Raw genomic sequence first — 18,706 nt, forward strand, 5'->3', positions numbered from 1 at the left:
GCAGAAAGAAACTTTAAAAGTGAGTAAATATGGTCGGCGGTGGAAGGAAAACGCAATACGAAATACGCATGTCGTGAGAAACGCGGAAGGAAAACGCAGAAACTTTGAAACTAGATTTGAACTGAAAGCGTGATTCATTTTCCGAAACTACAAAAACAACAAACATGTGTTAGAGTATTTATTATGTGTCTATCTTATCCACTATTGGAAAAAATAATAATTAATTAATACGTTGCTGATACTATGTTGAGGTGTTAATGGTACCATTTTGTTTGATTTTTTATTAAAAAATATTCGAATTAAACATTCAATATGCGGTTCAATTTGATTATAAATAAAGGAAATATTTCTTTTGATTTACCCAAATTTTAGATAATTTTATTCTTTTCAGTTTTTAAATTTTAACTATTGTCTTTTAATAACTATTGATTACTCTCTTTTTGTTTGTTATTTTATTTTTAATTTCTAAATATTTTTTCTCTTTTATTTTATTTTTATTTAAAATACGTGGAGAGACATTAAAATATTATTCATTAAATTTTTTATATTTTAAATCAAATTATTTTAGAAAAATCTTACTAAACATTCTATAATGAAAATATATCAAATTTTTATTAATTCTAAATCAATGTACATTAAAAAGTCGGTTGAAAAGTAAGTTGGTTTTTCTCGTGGCGTGTTTGGGGGGTGAAGGTGCAATAAACGGTTTTTAGAAAAGAATATGCCGTTGCTATGTTCCTCGCAGACATTCTCAGATGCCAAGTGGGTCTGAGTGAGATAGATAGAGATAGATTGATTCTCATGTTAAGTTTCCTTCTCTTTTAAATCGTACGCACTTCTCATGTGAGTGATCTTTTTATTCCATTTCGCCTTCTCTCGCGATACCAGGTGCGTGTGCCTCTTCTCTCTCTCTCTCTCTCTGAATAATTTTTCTTCGTCGTTTAAACATCGGGAACGTCGCTTGTGATTGCTGTCTCTCTCTGCAACTTCTCTTTCGTTCGTTCGTTTCGTGTTTTTTTTTTCGTTGTGGTTTTTATTTATCGTTGCATTTTTTTTTTCTCGATGAGCTTTTGCTTCGCGTCGCATCTTTCTGCCTTGAATATTCTGTTCTCCTTTTGTGTTGTTTTATTTGGTTGTGTTGCCACTTGCTACATTCTTGTACGGTAAGGAAAACTAAAAACCGAAATAAGAAGAAACAAAGAATGGAGGGAAAGATTGAGGTTAGGGCTTTGTTTCCTTACCAAATTTGATTACATATAACTATCTGTCTAAGTTCATTTAACTTCTTCATAGAGCGTAATTTTGTGATTCGCATGAGTCACTTGTAGTTCAGGTTTTACTTTGTATAGTTATTTTTGATAATCATGACTTCCGTTAGTGCTGCGTTGTATGAGCTGAGAAACGTAAAATTCATGCATGTGGGTGAAGAAAAGGATGAGTGGCAAAAAAGTGAGGCAGAATTTGTCATAGTGGTGAAGGAGAATTGACTTGTTAAAACAGGAAAACGACAATCTTTTGTAGAAATTTAGTTGATTGGACAAAGGAAATACTATAATTCAGTTGCAATTCTCAAAAACTGTTTTTGATCTTTTCATTAACTTTTTATTGTTTTGTTGTGTGTTTCGTGCTCTTGGCCATTATGCCATTACTTAAATGAACATTACATTGCTTATCGTGTGGTTTTATTGTTCCTCTTTTTGTCAATTATGAGGTTATCTTATTGCAATTAATACTAATATTATCGTTTTTTTTTTAAATCTTGTGCAGGATTCTCTGGTGCTGCTCTCTATGGTTTTCTGGAATTCCTAAAGTGAACTTCATTGCCAGAAATTTGGTAGATATTAGAATTTTTTTTTTATTGGAATGGGCTCTAGTAAGCAGTCTGCTGGTATTCTTGATACGCTGAAAATGCAGAGGGTTAGAACTATTCTAACCCACACTTATCCTTACCCTCACGAGCATTCCCGCCATGCTGTAATTGCTGTTGTTGTGGGTTGCCTCTTTTTCATCTCATCTGACAATATACATACTCTTGTAGAAAAATTAGATAACAATGTTAAATGGTGGTCTATGTATGCCTGCTTGTTTGGGTTTTTTTATTTCTTTTCATCACCATTTATAGGAAAGACTTTCAAACCAAGCTATTCAAATTTCAGTCGATGGTGAGTTTCTTAGACAAATGTATTGCTATCTATGTGTATGTGCTATTATATATTTTTATGAAATATTTATGGGATTAGAAATAATTAAGCGCCCATTTTTGCAGGTACATAGCTTGGATTTTAGTGGCAGCTGTGTATCATCTTCCTAGCTTTCAGTCAATGGGAGTGGATATGAGGATGAATCTATCTTTGTTTTTGACAATATATCTCTCTTCCATCTTGTTTCTTCTTGTTTTTCACATTATATTTCTTGGTCTCTGGTATATCGGCTTTGTTTCACGTGTGGCGGGAAAGAGACCAGAGATCTTGACCATTCTTCAAAACTGTGCGGTAAGTTTGGAAGATGATGGTTTGTGTCCTTAGAAGATGCAACATTGTTCTGATGGTGTTTTTTTTTTTTTTTAAAAATAAATAATAGGTACTTAGCGTGGCATGCTGTGTATTTTATAGTCATTGTGGTAACCGTGCCATGTTAAGAGAGAGACCACTTGACCGAAGAAATTCTAACTGGTTTTCTTTCTGGAAAAAAGAGGAGAGGAACACATGGCTTGCAAAGTTTCTTCGGATGAACGAATTGAAAGACCAGGTCTGCTCATCTTGGTTTGCACCAGTTGGATCTGCAAGTGATTATCCTCTCTTGTCAAAGTGGGTTATTTATGGGGAGGTACTTAATATAATGATATAATTATTTGATTTATACAGTCTACTGTTGTAATTCATATATCTATGTCCATTCTGGTTCTTTTCATGGTTTGATGCCAAAATTATTTTTGTATTAGATAGCTTGCAATGGATCATGTCCTGGTTCATCAGATGAAATTTCTCCCATTTACTCACTCTGGGCTACATTTATTGGGCTTTACATTGCAAATTATGTGGTGGAGAGGTCAACAGGGTGAGTAGTACTTTATAGTTGATTTTATTATTTGCTAAATTTTTTCATGTTCCTGCTTGTAGTATGAGTAATTGTTTTTAATTGTTCAAAGTATAAATTTTTTCTGATATTAAAATTTCAATTGAAATTACTGACATTAAAAGCATAATTTCCTTTGACTACCCAAATCAATAAATGATGTCAGTTTTTATTCTTGAACATTTTTGAAATTTTGCATCTATGTTTCTTGTAAAATTTTTCACTTGAGCAAATGTGCATTTTCTTTTTTCCAGTCATCCCAACAGATTTTTCAAGAAAAAAAATGGCTCAAAGTTTTCTTATGTATTAATCTGTTTTGGTAATGTATGTTAGTTATTTTATTTTTGTAATGCCGTTATTCTGGGACTATATTTCCCTGCACAAAGCAATGTGCAATGGTGCCTTGAGCCCTTGGTGCAACAGTGCTCAATGACAATGAGTAATAATTTATTATGGCTGGCATTGCATTTTCAAATTACATAGTATTAGTATCAACCATTTTTTTTCTCATTATTTCACTTAATATTTTCATTTTTATGTCTGAAAAATCAACAGATGGGCTCTCACTCACCCATTATCTGTTAAAGAATATGAGAAGTTGAAGAAGAAGCAAATGAAGCCTGATTTTTTAGACATGGTTCCATGGTACTCTGGGTATGTATGTATGTATATAAAGTATTTTGTTTCCCAGTTTTTTTTTTTTTTTAATTTTATTTCAAGGGGTGTTGAAGGTTGTCTTGAATATGTGGTTACACTTGCTAAATAATGCAGAACATCTGCTGATTTATTCAAAACGGTTTTTGACCTCCTAGTATCAGTGACTGTCTTCGTTGGGCGTTTTGACATGCGTATGATGCAGGTAAGTTTTTTTATTTTCTCTATGCCCATTGTTTATACTATTCTGTCAGTGTGTCTTTTTTATGATGTGAAGTACTTAGCTGACTATATTATACTCTCTGTATTTCCATTGTTGCAAGTATTTGCATACCTTTTAAAGGAATTTTCAGTTAATCTAAATCTGGTGTTGGGCAATGTTAAAACTTAAAAGGATCACAGTTTTCTGTATTTTTGCCTCTTGCCAATGACATTGAATCTGGTATTTTTTCTTTAAGAGCAATTAAACAAAATCAAATCCTGAAATGTGGATGTGTGCACTCTGCTTGTAAAATTAAGCGTTTTGTAATATCTAGTCTTCAGATTTAGATTTCTATTGTTTTGTGCAGTTTTTGACTTTTTATTTAGCATGGCACGATTGAACTATTTTTTATCTGTTTTTTTCTTTCTTACTAGCATTCGAACTGGTGCCATATGAAATTGTCATACAACAATTGCCATACACACTAGGAATGCCAGTCTATTTTTTATCTGTATCATTTATAATTTTTTAGGCTTTATGTTGAGGATGTAAAGTTGAAAAGAATATTAGAAATGATTATTTCTGAATGAATGAGAAAATTAGAAGGCTGTATTTTGAAAGTACACTGTATAGGCAAAACCAAGTAAACAGTAATTACCAACTTTCCTAGCGTTAGACCCAAATTAATCAACTATCCTAATGTTGGAATAATTTACACTAATTACAAAGCAAGCAAAGTGAGGCTGTTAAAACATGCATTATTCTATGATGTAAATAAGTTTGCTTTTTGTTCATCCTCATTTTGCTGGTATGCCAGCATTAACAAGTCTTACGTTTATTGACAGGCAGCAATGAGTAGGGTTAGTGATGGAAATCATCAAGGTGATCTTCTATATGATCATTTTAGTGAGAAGGATGATTTTTGGTTTGACTTTATGGCTGATACTGGTGATGGTGGGAACTCATCTTATGCTGTTGCACGGCTGCTTGCTAAGCCTTTTATTCGGACACTGAAAGATGATTCTGAGCTTACCTTGCCACGTGGAAACTTGCTACTTATTGGGGGTGATCTTGCGTAAGTTGGCTGCATTTAATTTAATTTAATATTGTAAATTGTGGCTATTATCACACGATTTGGTCAATTGTTATTTATTATGTGTGAGCTTCTCCAGAATGATAAGTTGACACCATTTAATGCCATGGTTCTTGATTGAGAATTTTGAATACCTAGGTCTAAAATCAAATTCTGAGTCTTCTGCACATAGTTTTGTACATTTTTGTTGAGGGCTACTAACCAGATGCCACATCATATACCATTTATATTACCCATCAACTTCTTTTTTGCTTCAGTAAACAGTGTACAGATTAAAGGCAAAATGCATCTTATTACTGGGTTTTGCATTTTGTAGAGTTATCTGTGTAGATCAATTTTTCAACTCGAATTTTAGGAAATTGAGAGTATTTAACAAGTGGTGTTTTTTTTTCCTTTCTTATGGAAACATGTAATATCATCTCAAGCTTTTATATTATGGACTATGATTTTGCAATTATCCCACAACTACCAGTCTACCACTTCCTCTTGAAATACTCTAGCATGGTTACTGCTAGTTTCAGGCATGCTTTGATATTGATTACTGATTTCCCGCTTCACCCCTTCTAGGCTTCTACATGGATCAGGTAGTTGACTAGAGTAATGGTGTAAACGAGTTGTCAAGCAAAATATTTGAAGTTTGAGCTTGACTTGTGAGTTGTGAAAAAAGAGATTGTTAAGTTTGGCTCTTTTACCCAAAAGAGCCAAATTTGAAGATTGTGCTTGACTTATTTGACTCATTTATGGCTTTTTTTTTTCTATGAAATAAATGTTTGTTTATTAATGTAGCATTTAGTAGACACCTTCACGCTAGGTGAAGTAAAAAAAGAAATAAAATATACTTTTATATTCAAATAACTGACTTGAGATTGGAAATGAATTTTTTAATGATGAAAATGGCAATTTTTTTTTAAGTTTATGGATACCCATTAAAAATATGAATTCTTGATAATTGAAGTAAGGTAAATGATATGCATATGACAATAATAAATAAAATTACAATTTTTCAAGTAAATACAATAAATGACATCACAAATTCACAATCATCTAGGTATACATACATCATTGAGCTATTTGTGGGCTGTTAATGTCAATTGGCTCATTTAAATAATCAATCATAACTTTATTCTTGAGCTTGTTTGTTTAGCTAATTGAACCAGCTTGATTGAAGATTTAAAAAGTTGAACTCAAATAATAGTTTAACTCATTTACATCCAGAAAATTAGCTTTGCCGGACTTGTTTGAAATGTCAGCTTATTGTGGGACTCCAAAAACTGCTTTTTCCACTGAATTAAAGAGACCTTTGCAGTGCCATTTAATGTTTCAAGTTTCAACTCTCTTGCAATGTTCTGTAGATGTATTTTTTTTTCCTTCAATGACTTATTGTTGTTCTGTTGCAGGTATCCAAATCCATCAGCATTCACATATGAAAGGCGTCTTTTTGTTCCTTTTGAGTATGCTCTTCAACCTCCTCCTTGGTATAAAGCAGAGCAGATAGCTGTGAACAAGCCGGAGGTACCCTTTGGGGCTCAATTAAAACAGTACAATGGACCTCAATGTTTTGTTATTCCTGGAAACCATGGTTAGTTTTAGCTCCTGGATCAAGCCTTACCAAATTAAATGTGCTATTTTTCACGGAGTTCATTAAATAACCTGTTTCCCCCTTTTTGCATTTATCATCTTGCTACTTTTTTTTTTCAATTAATTATTATATTTGTTTTGGTCATCTTACCTCATCTCTATCAGAAAGTTTAAAATTGAATATTTATGCCTAACACAAATATGGTTACTAATTAATATGATTGTTTTCTTCACAGACTGGTTTGATGGACTCCAGACCTTTATGAGGTATATATGCCATAGAAGCTGGTTAGGTGGATGGCTCATGCCCCAGAAGAAGAGTTATTTTGCTTTGCAACTCCCTAAACGGTGGTGGGTTTTTGGGCTTGATCTAGCTCTTCATGGTGATATTGATGTGTACCAATTCAAGTTCTTTACGGAACTGATAACAGAGAAAGTAAATATTCTTTCTGTTTTATCTTTTGTCTCTTCATTTCTAAGAAATGGTGAAGTACAGAACAAATGTTTGTGTACTGCACTGTTAGTTTACTAATCACTAATGTTGTTTGTACAGCACTGTTTGCTCACTTTTTATATTATTATTATTGTTATTATTATTATTATTATTATTATTTATTTCTACTCATTCTTTTGTTGCCATTGATTTCATATAAAATAATGATTGATGTATGTAACATTTAATAGTAAAATATTTAATGGGAGAGGTGGGAGAGAGATGCTGAAAACAATATAGTAACATGGAAAATATTTTCTAGAGTTGTACTGTAGATGGACAGGGAAAAATAATCCATCATAATCTCTAAAAAAAATGGAAACTACAAATGACCTAACTTGTAATTTACATGATATTCACACTCTAATTTAGTAAAATAGAATTTTTACAATGATATTACACAATTAATTTTCTATAGGGCTATTTCAATCTTATTATTCTAGGATTGCTCCTGACCAACAATCCAGGCATGCATTGTGATTAACTTGCTTGTTTTATGCCTGCTAGTCTCATTGTCTTAGAACGTCTTGTCCATTAAGGGGCTAATGAAATTTGGTTTTGTTGTAATTTTTTAGTAAATCCATTTTTTTAATAGTTTGAGTACCCTTTTTAGATGCTATATTTCATTTATGAACTTTTGCTTATGCATTGTCCTGTTCGACAAAGCAAGCTTTGATTAGTAGATGTGTAACATATCAGTTTTGTTTTACTTTTTCTATTTATTACTGGATCTAACCTGAGTCCTTATACCTCATTATTTGACCTATATACTGATTGGTTGTCCACAACTTTTACCATGACCTATCCAGGTTCAAGAGGATGACTCTGTGATCATTATTACTCATGAACCTAATTGGCTCACTGACTGGTATTGGAATGATGTTACTGGAAAGAACATTTCACACCTTATTTCTGATTATTTAAGAGGAAGATGTAAGCTTCGAATGGCTGGGGACTTGCATCATTACATGCGTCATTCTCATGTAAAGTCAGATGGGCCTGTACATGTTCACCATCTTCTTGTTAATGGTTGTGGTGGTGCATTTCTACATCCTACCCATGTTTTCAGTAAATTCAACAAACTTGATGAAGTTTCCTATGAATGCAAAGCTGCATATCCTTCCTTTGAAGATTCAAGCAGGGTATGCAGAATATTTATAATTGCTTATTATACTTCTCCTTCTCTTACTTGTAAGCACTAAATCATTTTTTCTTAAATATTTTACTAGCACATTATGGTGTAACATTTTTAAATTTGATGCAGATTGCATTGGGAAATATCTTAAAATTTCGGAAGAAGAACTGGCAATTTGATTTTATTGGTGGCATTATATATTTTGTACTAGTCTTTTCAATGTTTCCACAAGTGAGTTCCTCCATATCTTTGTTATTTTTAGTTTTATTTTGTATGCTTTCTGTCAATTATGGTTTTTGAGCTGTTGGATTCTTGTTCTTTCCTTTGGGCCCATTGAGTAAGCAGAGATTAGCATTTGGCTTATCTGTTAAGATACTATCATCTGTTGCTATTTGCTAAGATGCAATTGTTTTGTGTACTTGGTTTCTAGTGTCAGCTGAATCACATCCTCCAAGATGATACATTTTCTGGTCACATAAGGAGTTTCCTTGGTACTGTGTGGAATGGATTTATTTATATTCTGCAGCACTCTTGTGTGTCACTAGTGGGAGCTATACTATTACTAATTGCAGCATATTCTTTTGTTCCACCCAAATTGTCACGGAAGAAACGAGCCATAATTGGAGTTCTTCATGTTTCTGCTCACCTTGCTGCAGCACTGATTCTTATGTTGCTTCTTGAAATAGGCATTGAAATATGCATCCAGCATAAGTTGCTAGCAACTTCAGGTTTGATTTTTCTATATGTTGAACATTTTTTGTTGATACAACGTTATGTAACTTGTCTTGCTCAAGTTGATAAATAATATATTTTAGCTTAATTATAATTACACTTTTTATCCTTTTAGTTTCACGAAATTCCTATTTTCGTCCCTGCTTTTAATTGCAATTTGAAGTTTTGAAATCAACACAATAAAACTTGAAGTTTTTACTTGGATTTTAGTAGATGTATACCACATATGTAGCCATAATATGGTTCCTAATCAAACTATATTAGTTTTTCTGTGGAACCATGTCTATGGGATCCTATCTATGTACAAAGTACCTCTGGTACTTCATTCCTATTTACAAAATTAAAAAAAAAAACACAATAAAAATAATAGAATCTCATGTGGTGTTATGCCACGTCATTTCCAAAAGTCTAGCAAATAGAATCTCATCCATTTTATTAAAAATAATATTGGCATGTCAGCTGACTGCCACATCAACACTATTCTGAGGGTACTTAACTTCATGAATTTGAAAATGGTTAGAAATATAAAATTGTTGGGCTTCCACCAAACATTGTAAGCTTTGGGGTGAATTGATCATTGACTTGGTATTAAGAGTTTGTATGATCAAGTTGTTAGGGGTTTGATCCCTACTGCCCTCATTTTCCATAATTAAGTTAAATTTCAGTAGAAGGTAAAATGGTCATTTGCATAGTCCATATTTTAAAGCAAAAGAGCTATTGCATGGGGGGTTGGGGGATGATAGAAACAACACACTATTATTATGAGGATAACATTGTGACTATTGCAGTGAATGGAACTAAATAGAGCTTTTGTCAAATGAGGTAGACGAGAAGTATAATTCAGATTTTTATTGTATGTAATCCAGATTTTACAAGTCACACCATATTCACAAATCCATAAGGGCATCTTTATTGTTACATTGCTTATAAAATATAGACTTCCATCTTTATAATTATCAATTATGTTGTTGGAAATTATATTTCAATTGTTGTATCTTTATTTTGTTGGAAGCTAGATTCAATAGGCCCACAATGACCTGCTGGAACTTAGCTCTGGTGATATTGATATGACTCCTGATCTGGTGAATTTTGGCACAAGGTCCTGTGACTATTTGCCATTACTCATCACAAATAAATTATGGGAAAAGATTTCAATACTTTGTGAAGTGGGATTGTGTGTGTGATGATGATATTTGGTTTATAAAGTCCTGATTTTTTTTTTTTATGGGTGTAATCCAGGGTATCACACTTTATATCAGTGGTATAGATCAGTGGAAAGTGAGCACTTTCCCGATCCAACTGGACTCAGAGCTCGTATTGAACAATGGACATTTGGACTTTACCCGGCATGTATCAAGTATTTAATGTCAGCTTTTGATGTGCCAGAGGTGAGTAATTTCTCTGAATTATTTTATTTTTGACTTATCTTATAATGGATCTTGTCACGGAGATGGTTTTCTATTTTTCTCAGGTCATGGCAGTCTCCCGGAGCAATATTTGCAACAATGGATTAGAGTCTATTTCCCGAGGGGGTGCTGTAATATATTATGCTTCCGTCTTCCTTTATTTTTGGGTCTTCTCGACCCCTGTTGTTTCCTTGGTGTTTGGGAGCTACTTATACATTTGCATCAACTGGCTTCACTTACACTTTGATGAAGCCTTTTCGTCTCTTCGAATAGCTAATTACAAATCATTCACACGGTTTCACATCAATTCGGATGGTGATCTTGAAGTTTATACTTTGGCTGTTGATAAGGTAGGAAGCCATTATTCAATTCAACTATTTGTTTTATGTAAAGAGAAGTATTGAATTGGTTCAGGTTACATAACTGATACACTTTGCCTTAAGTATTGAATCATTGTCTAACATTTTGATTTTTGAATGTGCAGGTTCCAAAGGAATGGAAGCTCGATCCTGATTGGGATGGAGAGACAAAACATCCACATGAGTTGAGTCATTTGAGAAGGTTTCCCAGCAAATGGAGGGCAGCCATTGCCCACCAGGATCCAGTTCGTACGGTCAAAATTGTTGACCATTTCGTTATTGGACGGACAGATAAGAATGACTGTGCTACTACTGCACCTAACGGACCAGTTCAATGATTTGTTGATTTGGTTTGGTTTATCCTGTTTGTAACATTATTTAGGAAGCAATTTGAAGAAATGAAAAAAAAGAAAAAAAAGAATAGTAGTTCCCACATATTTTTGTTTCTTTTTTCTATTTCTGCAAAATGAGAGATAGTTGGACTAGTGTGAATTCGATGGTCTTTAATGCAAGGCCCTGACAAGTCAAACCTCGGTTGAATTTAATGGTGAATCCGAAAATGGCTAATTTAATTCAATCTATATCCGAGTTGGTGAATTAAACGTGTTGTTTGTCTAAATTTGAAAAAATTGGAAAAAGCTGAATTGATGTTAAAATGATAGTATGGTATAGTCTATAGGGTTGGCCTAGTGTAAAGTTTTGTTATGTTTACATTTAACATGAGAATTTATGTTCTGTTTCTTTTGTGTGTAAATTTTTTTTTGGATTAGTCAGTCATATATTGTGAGGGAGATATGATAGCTGTGGTTTTTTTGACTCAAGACAAAATTTGTAGTATAGTATTACAAATAGTCAAATGGTAGCCTAACCATATTCTTCTTTACATCAGGAAAATTTGAAGATTCAAGTTTCCAAAACAGTGCAACCAGCCAAGTGTGCAATGTGAAGGATTGGAATTGTTTAAGGATAGGCTATGTTTGCCCAACTTGGTAGGGAATATAGGGACAAGCTATTGTTATTGTAAGTGCAAAATAACCATGACATTTTAGACTCTAGTACTGGTATTTTGTATTTCGATTTCTTGAAATCTACTAATTGCAATAAACAAAAAAGACTGTTGAATGGAAGTTAGAAGGAACTTGCGGAGAAAATCTTATTAACGTAAGAAATGACTTGTTTATTAGTCTTCATGAAACTGGTTTATTGACACTATTTGTATTTGGATTTTTTACTTTTTTTAGATGATTGACATTAATTTATGAGATTGCAATTAATCATGTCCCGTGTCACACAGAGAAACACACGCTCCAATGCACAGGTCGTTGTACCTGAGGAGGGAGAGAGTTGAAACTTCTAGCTTACATTCACATGCATTTTTCTTGCATAAAATATCAACTTCAATTATAAAAATTAAGTTTTTTTTAATCATGTTGACTAAACCATTGCCCTGGTAACAACATTAAATGCTTGATTACGTTAAAATAAAGTTTCCAAGAAATGGCACCCAAGTACATAGAGTAATCCTATTGCTATTCAAAGAATCTTTCATGTGTACGAGCAACATAGAAGAAGTAATCTTTGTCTATTGGTTTCAGAAATCAGTTATTGTGTCGTATTATATTTGGTTAGTCTGAGAAGAGAAAATTCTGATATGCTGTGCCTCTAAGCGTTTTTTGCACTTCATCCCAGTTTTCAATTTGCTTCCATAATGGGGCAGTGTGAATCTTGACCTGCCTGCTGTGCATATCTCTGTATGGCAATCTTAGAAATTCTTGAACATCTTTCAGTTTCTGTAGATGATGAAAAAAAATCAACATTGAATTATATCCATATATGGTTGAATTTTGATCCATGGCTGCGTAAACACATTTTGCACTAGGAGTTCTAATGTTGATTTGGTGGTTGAAGGGAGAAAGGAGGAGGGAGAGACGGTGGGTTGGATTTCCTCCTACTATCAAACTAACAACTAACATTTATTGATTAAAAAAAATATTTTGTACTATGATTTATGTACTTACACATTTCACTATGAAAACGACTAACTAAAAAACCAAAAATTTTTAATTAACATATTATCATTATTACATGGTCAGATTAAATTTAAAAACTTACGGTGATAGTGGATCAAAACTAAACTATAGAATAAATAAATAAATATATTAAATAATAGTTGTAGAATTGTGATGATACAGGCACATCACATGCTTTTAGTATTGGTAAACTTACCGTGGAATTTTTTATGAGATCCTCATAGTAGAGAACAATGTGGCGAGTGTTGTTAAAGTATTCAATGGCTTTTGCAGCTGTGTCCTCTGTTTGCTTTAGCTCTGTCATCAACAACGTGGTATTGATCCATGGCCTGTATTTGGCGAGAATTCCAGCCTGCCCAAGAAAAACTAATTCAACTATTTCACTTTTGCAATCAATGCACATGTTTAGCTTCACTTACTTCTATTATAGAAGTTACTTTTCAATCAAAACCTCTGCATGCTGCATTTGGTTATAAACATATAATAACTTTAGAAAGTAAAGTAGTTTTTTATTTTTTTTATTTTTTATCAGCAATTAATAGAAAATAAAGTAGTAAGTAATGTCAGTCTGAAAATCAGTATTATGTGCACATACATAGCAAATTATAAGTGTATTAAAGTATCAACAATTGGTTTTTTTTAATCAATAACTAGAAATGTTTATTTCATCTTTACTCAATTTAATCAAATCCAGTTATAAGCTTTTCTCAACATGCAATAGCCTAATCCATTCATGAAATCCAAACACAGACAAATGTTAGTAAGGAAAAAAGGGCAATAGAGAGAGAAAGAGAGTGTGAGAGACCTCTAATGTGGAGTGGACATGAGACTTATGGGTTCCATTCAATGGCTTTGCATTTTTGTCATAGGAATTTGCAAGCACCGATACCATTCTACGAAGCAAATTCCTTCTGAAAAGGAATATTGTAGAAACTTTCCTCCGTTCAAAGTATTCCACTATCTCCTTATGATGCTCCATCAAACCCTGCCAATATAGGCATCTATTCTTTTAGCAACAGCATCATCATCTTATAGACATAACACATAACAAACCCATGGGAGAAATAAAAAGTTGGTCTAGTGGTGAAGGAAGAATAAAAAGGAGAGAGGTTAGGGGTTCAAATCCTCCCATTAACAAAAAAAAAAAAAAAAAAACTAACAACACAAACAATTAATATTTGCCATTAAAAAAACAACTCATTCTTGGACACCCTCCAATTACCTGATTAAGCATCCACTTGTAGCCCACAGCTGCGGAACACTCATTCTTGGAAGCACCACTGAACCAATCAAGATTGAACACTACATCCATTGTCTTCAAAATTGAAGAAACATTCTCCCTTCTTTTGACCACACCAAATATCTCTCCATTGGAACTTACATTCATATGACTGTTCAACAACGTCTCAAACCATCCACTACCTGATCTTTGCATTGTCAATATGGTAAAAAACCGGACAGGATTGCAAGCACACTCCTCTCTGCTCATTCACCAATCATTCAATATAGCTATATAATCAAACCCAAATAACAAATATTTGTAGCAAATTGAAAAATTTGCATTCCACAAAGCATATGCATGTATATATATAAACATAAAAAAATCCTTATCCCACTAGGTGAAGTCAATTACATATGGATCACACGTTGTCTGACTTGAGGTAAAGATCAAATCTTCAGATACATGCGTGTATGTATATAATTAAATTTAATATATACCTGTTGTAAGTTTTGGGTTGTGGATAATGCAAGAAGGGTACTTCCCATTCTTCCACATTAGAAAGCTGACATGACTGGTTGATGACTCTAAGTTCCAACAACTTGCTATTTGCGCGAATCCTTGCTGGTTTCTCGAAATTAACTGAGCAAATGTATAGTACACAAGTTGCAACCATGGCTAAAACAACCAACTTCAATGTGGATGGAAATTTCTTAATAGATTTAATATACATGGAGTCCTGAAATGAAAGAGAGTTACCACTTGTCACTCTCTAGCTAATAACATTGTACATTAATGTGATTAAGATTTAATACATAGCAGCAAAATAAAAAAATTTAAAAGAAAATAACATAGTAGCAATGAATGATGATAGTACTTTTCTCACCTTCTTGAGGATAAATATTTGTTCAATCATGTTTCACGGGAATGAAGGACAACGACAAAGACCCTCTTCTTCCCCTTCACTGTTTATATGTCCACCTCTTTGTTCATCTTCTCTATGTTTTGAGTTAAATTCATAGTTTCGAGGTTTCCACGTGAAATTCAGCATTGTTCAAGCAATTTGGTCTTGCTGTGGTTCCCTTCTCCTTGTTTTTTTTTTCAACTACGACTTAAATTACACGGCATACAATATATATTGTAGAATATGATATGTTTATGTTAAAGTATGTGTCATTGTATCTTATCTTAAAATGTAATATTTTTTTGTCGAAGACGACAGAGGAAAAGTATACGAGGTAGTGAATTACATGATATGAGAAAGAAACAACAAAACAGTGGGTCCACAGTTCTTGCTTTGGAACATCACTTTGATTTGAGTTACACGAGATAATGGGCAAGCACTTACCAAGCCGTGTATCGGGAATCAACTTATGTTTTTCGATGTAGAAGGAATTAATATTATAGTTTTTAAACTACTTTTCAAAAAATGGAATGGGTCAAACTCAGTTAATTAAATTTGAGTATAACTAGGGAATTGTTGTAAATCCAACAATACCTATATTCAATTTTTAAACTACTTTTCAATTATGTATTCTCACTTTAGGTTTCTTTACACGAAATATATATTTTAATAGACTTTTTTTAACCTAAAGAACACATTTTTTTTATAAAAAAAATATACACATTTAGACAATCCTATTGAAGTTATTAGCCTTGCAATAACTTGAAATGGAAATGCAAGAAGGAAGAAAGAAACACAGAATGCTGAGGAAACTTAGGATCAGTATACTGATTAACTTGCAGGAAAAAATTACAAAGTTGTATATCATCTAGTTATTAGCTATATACATATATGAGGAGAAACAAGAGGAAAAATAACTAAACACAGTAAAAACAAAATTATAACAGAATTAACAAAATAATAGAAAGTAGTTAAACCTAGAATAGCAGGAGTAGCAGGAGATGCCTTGATCTAATACCCCCCCTTCAAGATGGGAGGAAGATGTTATCAATACCCATCTTGGCAATGATACTAAGAAAGATATTTCGGGGTAAGGCTTTAGTAAAAATATCTACAAGTTGGTGGTATTCTTACATGCATGAGCTTCAAAACTCCTTGAGAAACCTTTTCCCTGACAAAATATAGATCAATCTCTAAGTGTTTGGTCCTCTCATGAAAAGTGGGGTTGGAAGCAATATGGATTGCTGCTTGGTTATCACAGTAGACAACAACAAAGGGAATTCTGACATTGAAATCAGTGAGTAAATTTCGAATCCATGTAATTTCACTAGAGACAGAAGTCAAGGATCTATATTCTACTTTTGTTGAGGACCTGCTGACTGTCTTTTGTCTTTTGGCTTTCCAGGAAATCAAGAAATTTTCTAAGAAGATACAGAATTCAGTGGTTGATCTTTTACTTTCAGGACATGATCCCCAATCTGCATCCACATATGCATGTAACTTTGTGTCTGAGTTGGCTCTAAAAAGAATACCTTGACTAGCAGTGTTTTTAAGGTACCAAAGTAACATGTTAGCAGCATGCATGTGGTTTGTACAAGGGTTGGAGACAAATTGACTTAATTTGTGCACATAGTAACATATATCTAGCCTAGATATAGTTAAGTACAAAAGCCTGCCAACAAGCCGCCTGTAAGATCCTGGATCAACAAGTTTTGTTCCTGAGTTAGCTGTCAATTTGTTATGTGCTTCCATAGGAATCGAAGAAGGTTTGCAGGCAAGCATTCCACAATCTTCGAGGATAGACAATGTGTAATGTCTCTGACACATGAAAATGCCTTCCTTTGATCTAGATAGCTCTAGGCCTAGGAAGAATTTTAAGTCTCCCAGATCTGAGTTTGAAGTGCTCTTTCAAAATGGTCTTAGTTTTGGATATGATGGCTTGACTTGGGCTAACTAGGATAATGTCATCAACATAAACCAAAACTACTATGAAATTATCTCCTTCTTCTTTTAGTGAACAATGAGTAATCATGCTTAGATTGTTTGAATCCACTTCTGAGTAAAGCATTGTTGAAAGCATTGAACCAAGATCTTGAAGCCTGCTTCAGTCCATATATAGATCTATTCAGCTTGCAAACTAATGGTGGATTGGGTCCCTTGGTGACACTATGTTTATAGCCTTGTGTAATGTTCATGAATATCTCTTCTGAAAGAGTTCCATTGAGGAAGACATTGTTGATGTCTAGCTGAGCTAGATGCCAACCATTTGATGCTGCCAGAGATATCAGCAACCTTAAGGTAGTTATTTTTGCCATAGGGGAAAAGGTTTCTTGAAAATCTAACCCATATTGTTGTGTAAAACCTTTGGCAACTAACCGAGCTTTATGTCTTGCTACTGTCCCATTCGAATGCAGTTTCAGCTTAAAAATCCATTTGCAACTGATAGGTTTCTTCCCCTGAGGAAATGGGACAATGGTCCAAGTTTTATTGAGCTCCATGGCCATCAACTCAGTAGATATGGCTTCTTGCCATGGTTTATGCTTGATGGCTTGGCTGTAAGTTTGCGGCTCATGGTTTTCTGAGATTTGGCAGATGTAGTGTTTATGTGAATTAGAAAGTTTTGAGTAGTCTAAGTGATGTTGTATAGGGTAGGTGACTTTATTTGTTCTGGTCACATTGTAGCAATGGAAATCAATGAGATATTTTGGAGTGTTTGAAACTTTGGTAGACCTTCGCAGGGGTTCTTGAATAGGAATATCAGGCTGTATGGTGGTAGCAGGATCTAACTGAGCAGGTTGAGGAGTATGTTGTAGTGTGTCTGTGATGGATGAGATATCTGTGTCATCTAAGTTAGTGGAGGTTATGAGATTAGGGGTGACATAGGGGTCAAGCAACTCTCTGTCACTGTTGTTGGACTGCTGGTTTTTGAAAGGGAATATATTCTCAAAGAATTTTACATCTCTGGATATGAAGATTTGCTTGGTAGACAGGTTGAGAAGCTTGTAGCCTTTATATCCTTGAGGGTAGCCAAGGAAACTAGCTGCAACAGCTCTAGGTGAGAATTTGTGTCTGCTTGATATTAGAGTGGAGGCATAGCATAATGTTCCAAAGGTCCTGAAATCAACATAGTTAGAAAGTTTAGCATATAAAATCTCAAAAGGTGACTTGGCTTTCAGAATGGGGCTAGGGGTCCTGTTCATCAAGAAAACTACAGTTTTGACACATTCACCCCAGAATTTTAGTGGCAAATAAGATTGAAATAGCAAGACACGAGCAAGATTTAAAATGTGGAGGTATTTCCTTTCTACAACACTGTTTTTTTGTGGGCGTTCCACACAGAAAAATTGGTGTAATACACCTTTCTTTGAAAAGAAATATGAAAAGTTAAACTCTTTTGCATTGTCAGATCTGAACCTCTTGATGGTAGTTTGAAATTGGTTTTCCACATATGAGAAAAATTATGGTACAATGAAGAGACAATAAGTTAAATCTAAAGGTTGGAATAAATAACACATTGTGCAGGAAGATGTCATCATTTAGTTTTATGCTTCCTATCCCTTCAACCTTTACCTTGGTGGAATTAGGTAATAAAACATGAGAATCATGTAGACATTTAAAGGAATTAAATTGTTCTTTCGAGCAACATATATGTGAGGTTGCTCCTGAGTCGAGAATCCAATAATGGCAAGATTCATTGAAATCAAAACTAGTGTTCATGCATATACCTGAAACATTTGTGGCAAGAGTATCAACATTGTTCTCTGTGTTCAATTGTTTTGTCAAGAGGCTAATCAAATGTTGACATTGAGCAGTGGACAAAGTATTT

General features: G+C 33.7%; 2 protein-coding genes across 3 annotated transcripts; one reads left to right on the forward strand and one right to left on the reverse strand.

The window, feature by feature from the left end:
- Positions 1-700: 700 nt before the first annotated feature.
- LOC114384721 lies at positions 701-11,858 on the forward strand. 2 transcript variants are annotated; one of them, XM_028344466.1, is made up of 16 exons: positions 708-888; positions 1,768-2,162; positions 2,267-2,492; positions 2,581-2,826; positions 2,942-3,057; positions 3,631-3,729; positions 3,847-3,934; positions 4,777-5,006; positions 6,422-6,603; positions 6,839-7,038; positions 7,905-8,237; positions 8,360-8,461; positions 8,661-8,958; positions 10,202-10,350; positions 10,434-10,718; positions 10,853-11,858. In XM_028344466.1, the coding sequence occupies exons 2-16, from the start codon at positions 1,864-1,866 to the stop codon at positions 11,063-11,065; spliced, it is 3,066 nt and encodes a 1,021-aa protein (XP_028200267.1). In that variant the 5' UTR covers positions 708-888; positions 1,768-1,863; the 3' UTR covers positions 11,066-11,858. The 2 variants fall into 2 exon arrangements, with proteins under 2 accessions (XP_028200268.1, XP_028200267.1); XM_028344467.1 differs by lacking the exons at positions 10,434-10,718; positions 10,853-11,858 and adding an exon at positions 9,975-10,061 and having other exon boundaries at positions 701-888; positions 10,202-10,334.
- A 311-nt stretch (positions 11,859-12,169) lies between these two features.
- Positions 12,170-15,042, reverse strand: LOC114384635. The gene is made up of 6 exons (XM_028344344.1): positions 14,863-15,042; positions 14,477-14,715; positions 13,980-14,238; positions 13,563-13,742; positions 12,954-13,109; positions 12,170-12,517 (listed from the first exon to the last, which is right to left on the reverse strand). The coding sequence occupies exons 1-6, from the start codon at positions 14,890-14,892 to the stop codon at positions 12,353-12,355; spliced, it is 1,029 nt and encodes a 342-aa protein (XP_028200145.1). The 5' UTR covers positions 14,893-15,042; the 3' UTR covers positions 12,170-12,352.
- Between the last annotated feature and the right edge of the window lie 3,664 nt (positions 15,043-18,706).

This window comes from Glycine soja, chromosome 14 (genome assembly GCF_004193775.1).
Source record: "Glycine soja cultivar W05 chromosome 14, ASM419377v2, whole genome shotgun sequence".
Lineage (NCBI taxonomy): Eukaryota > Viridiplantae > Streptophyta > Magnoliopsida > Fabales > Fabaceae > Glycine > Glycine soja.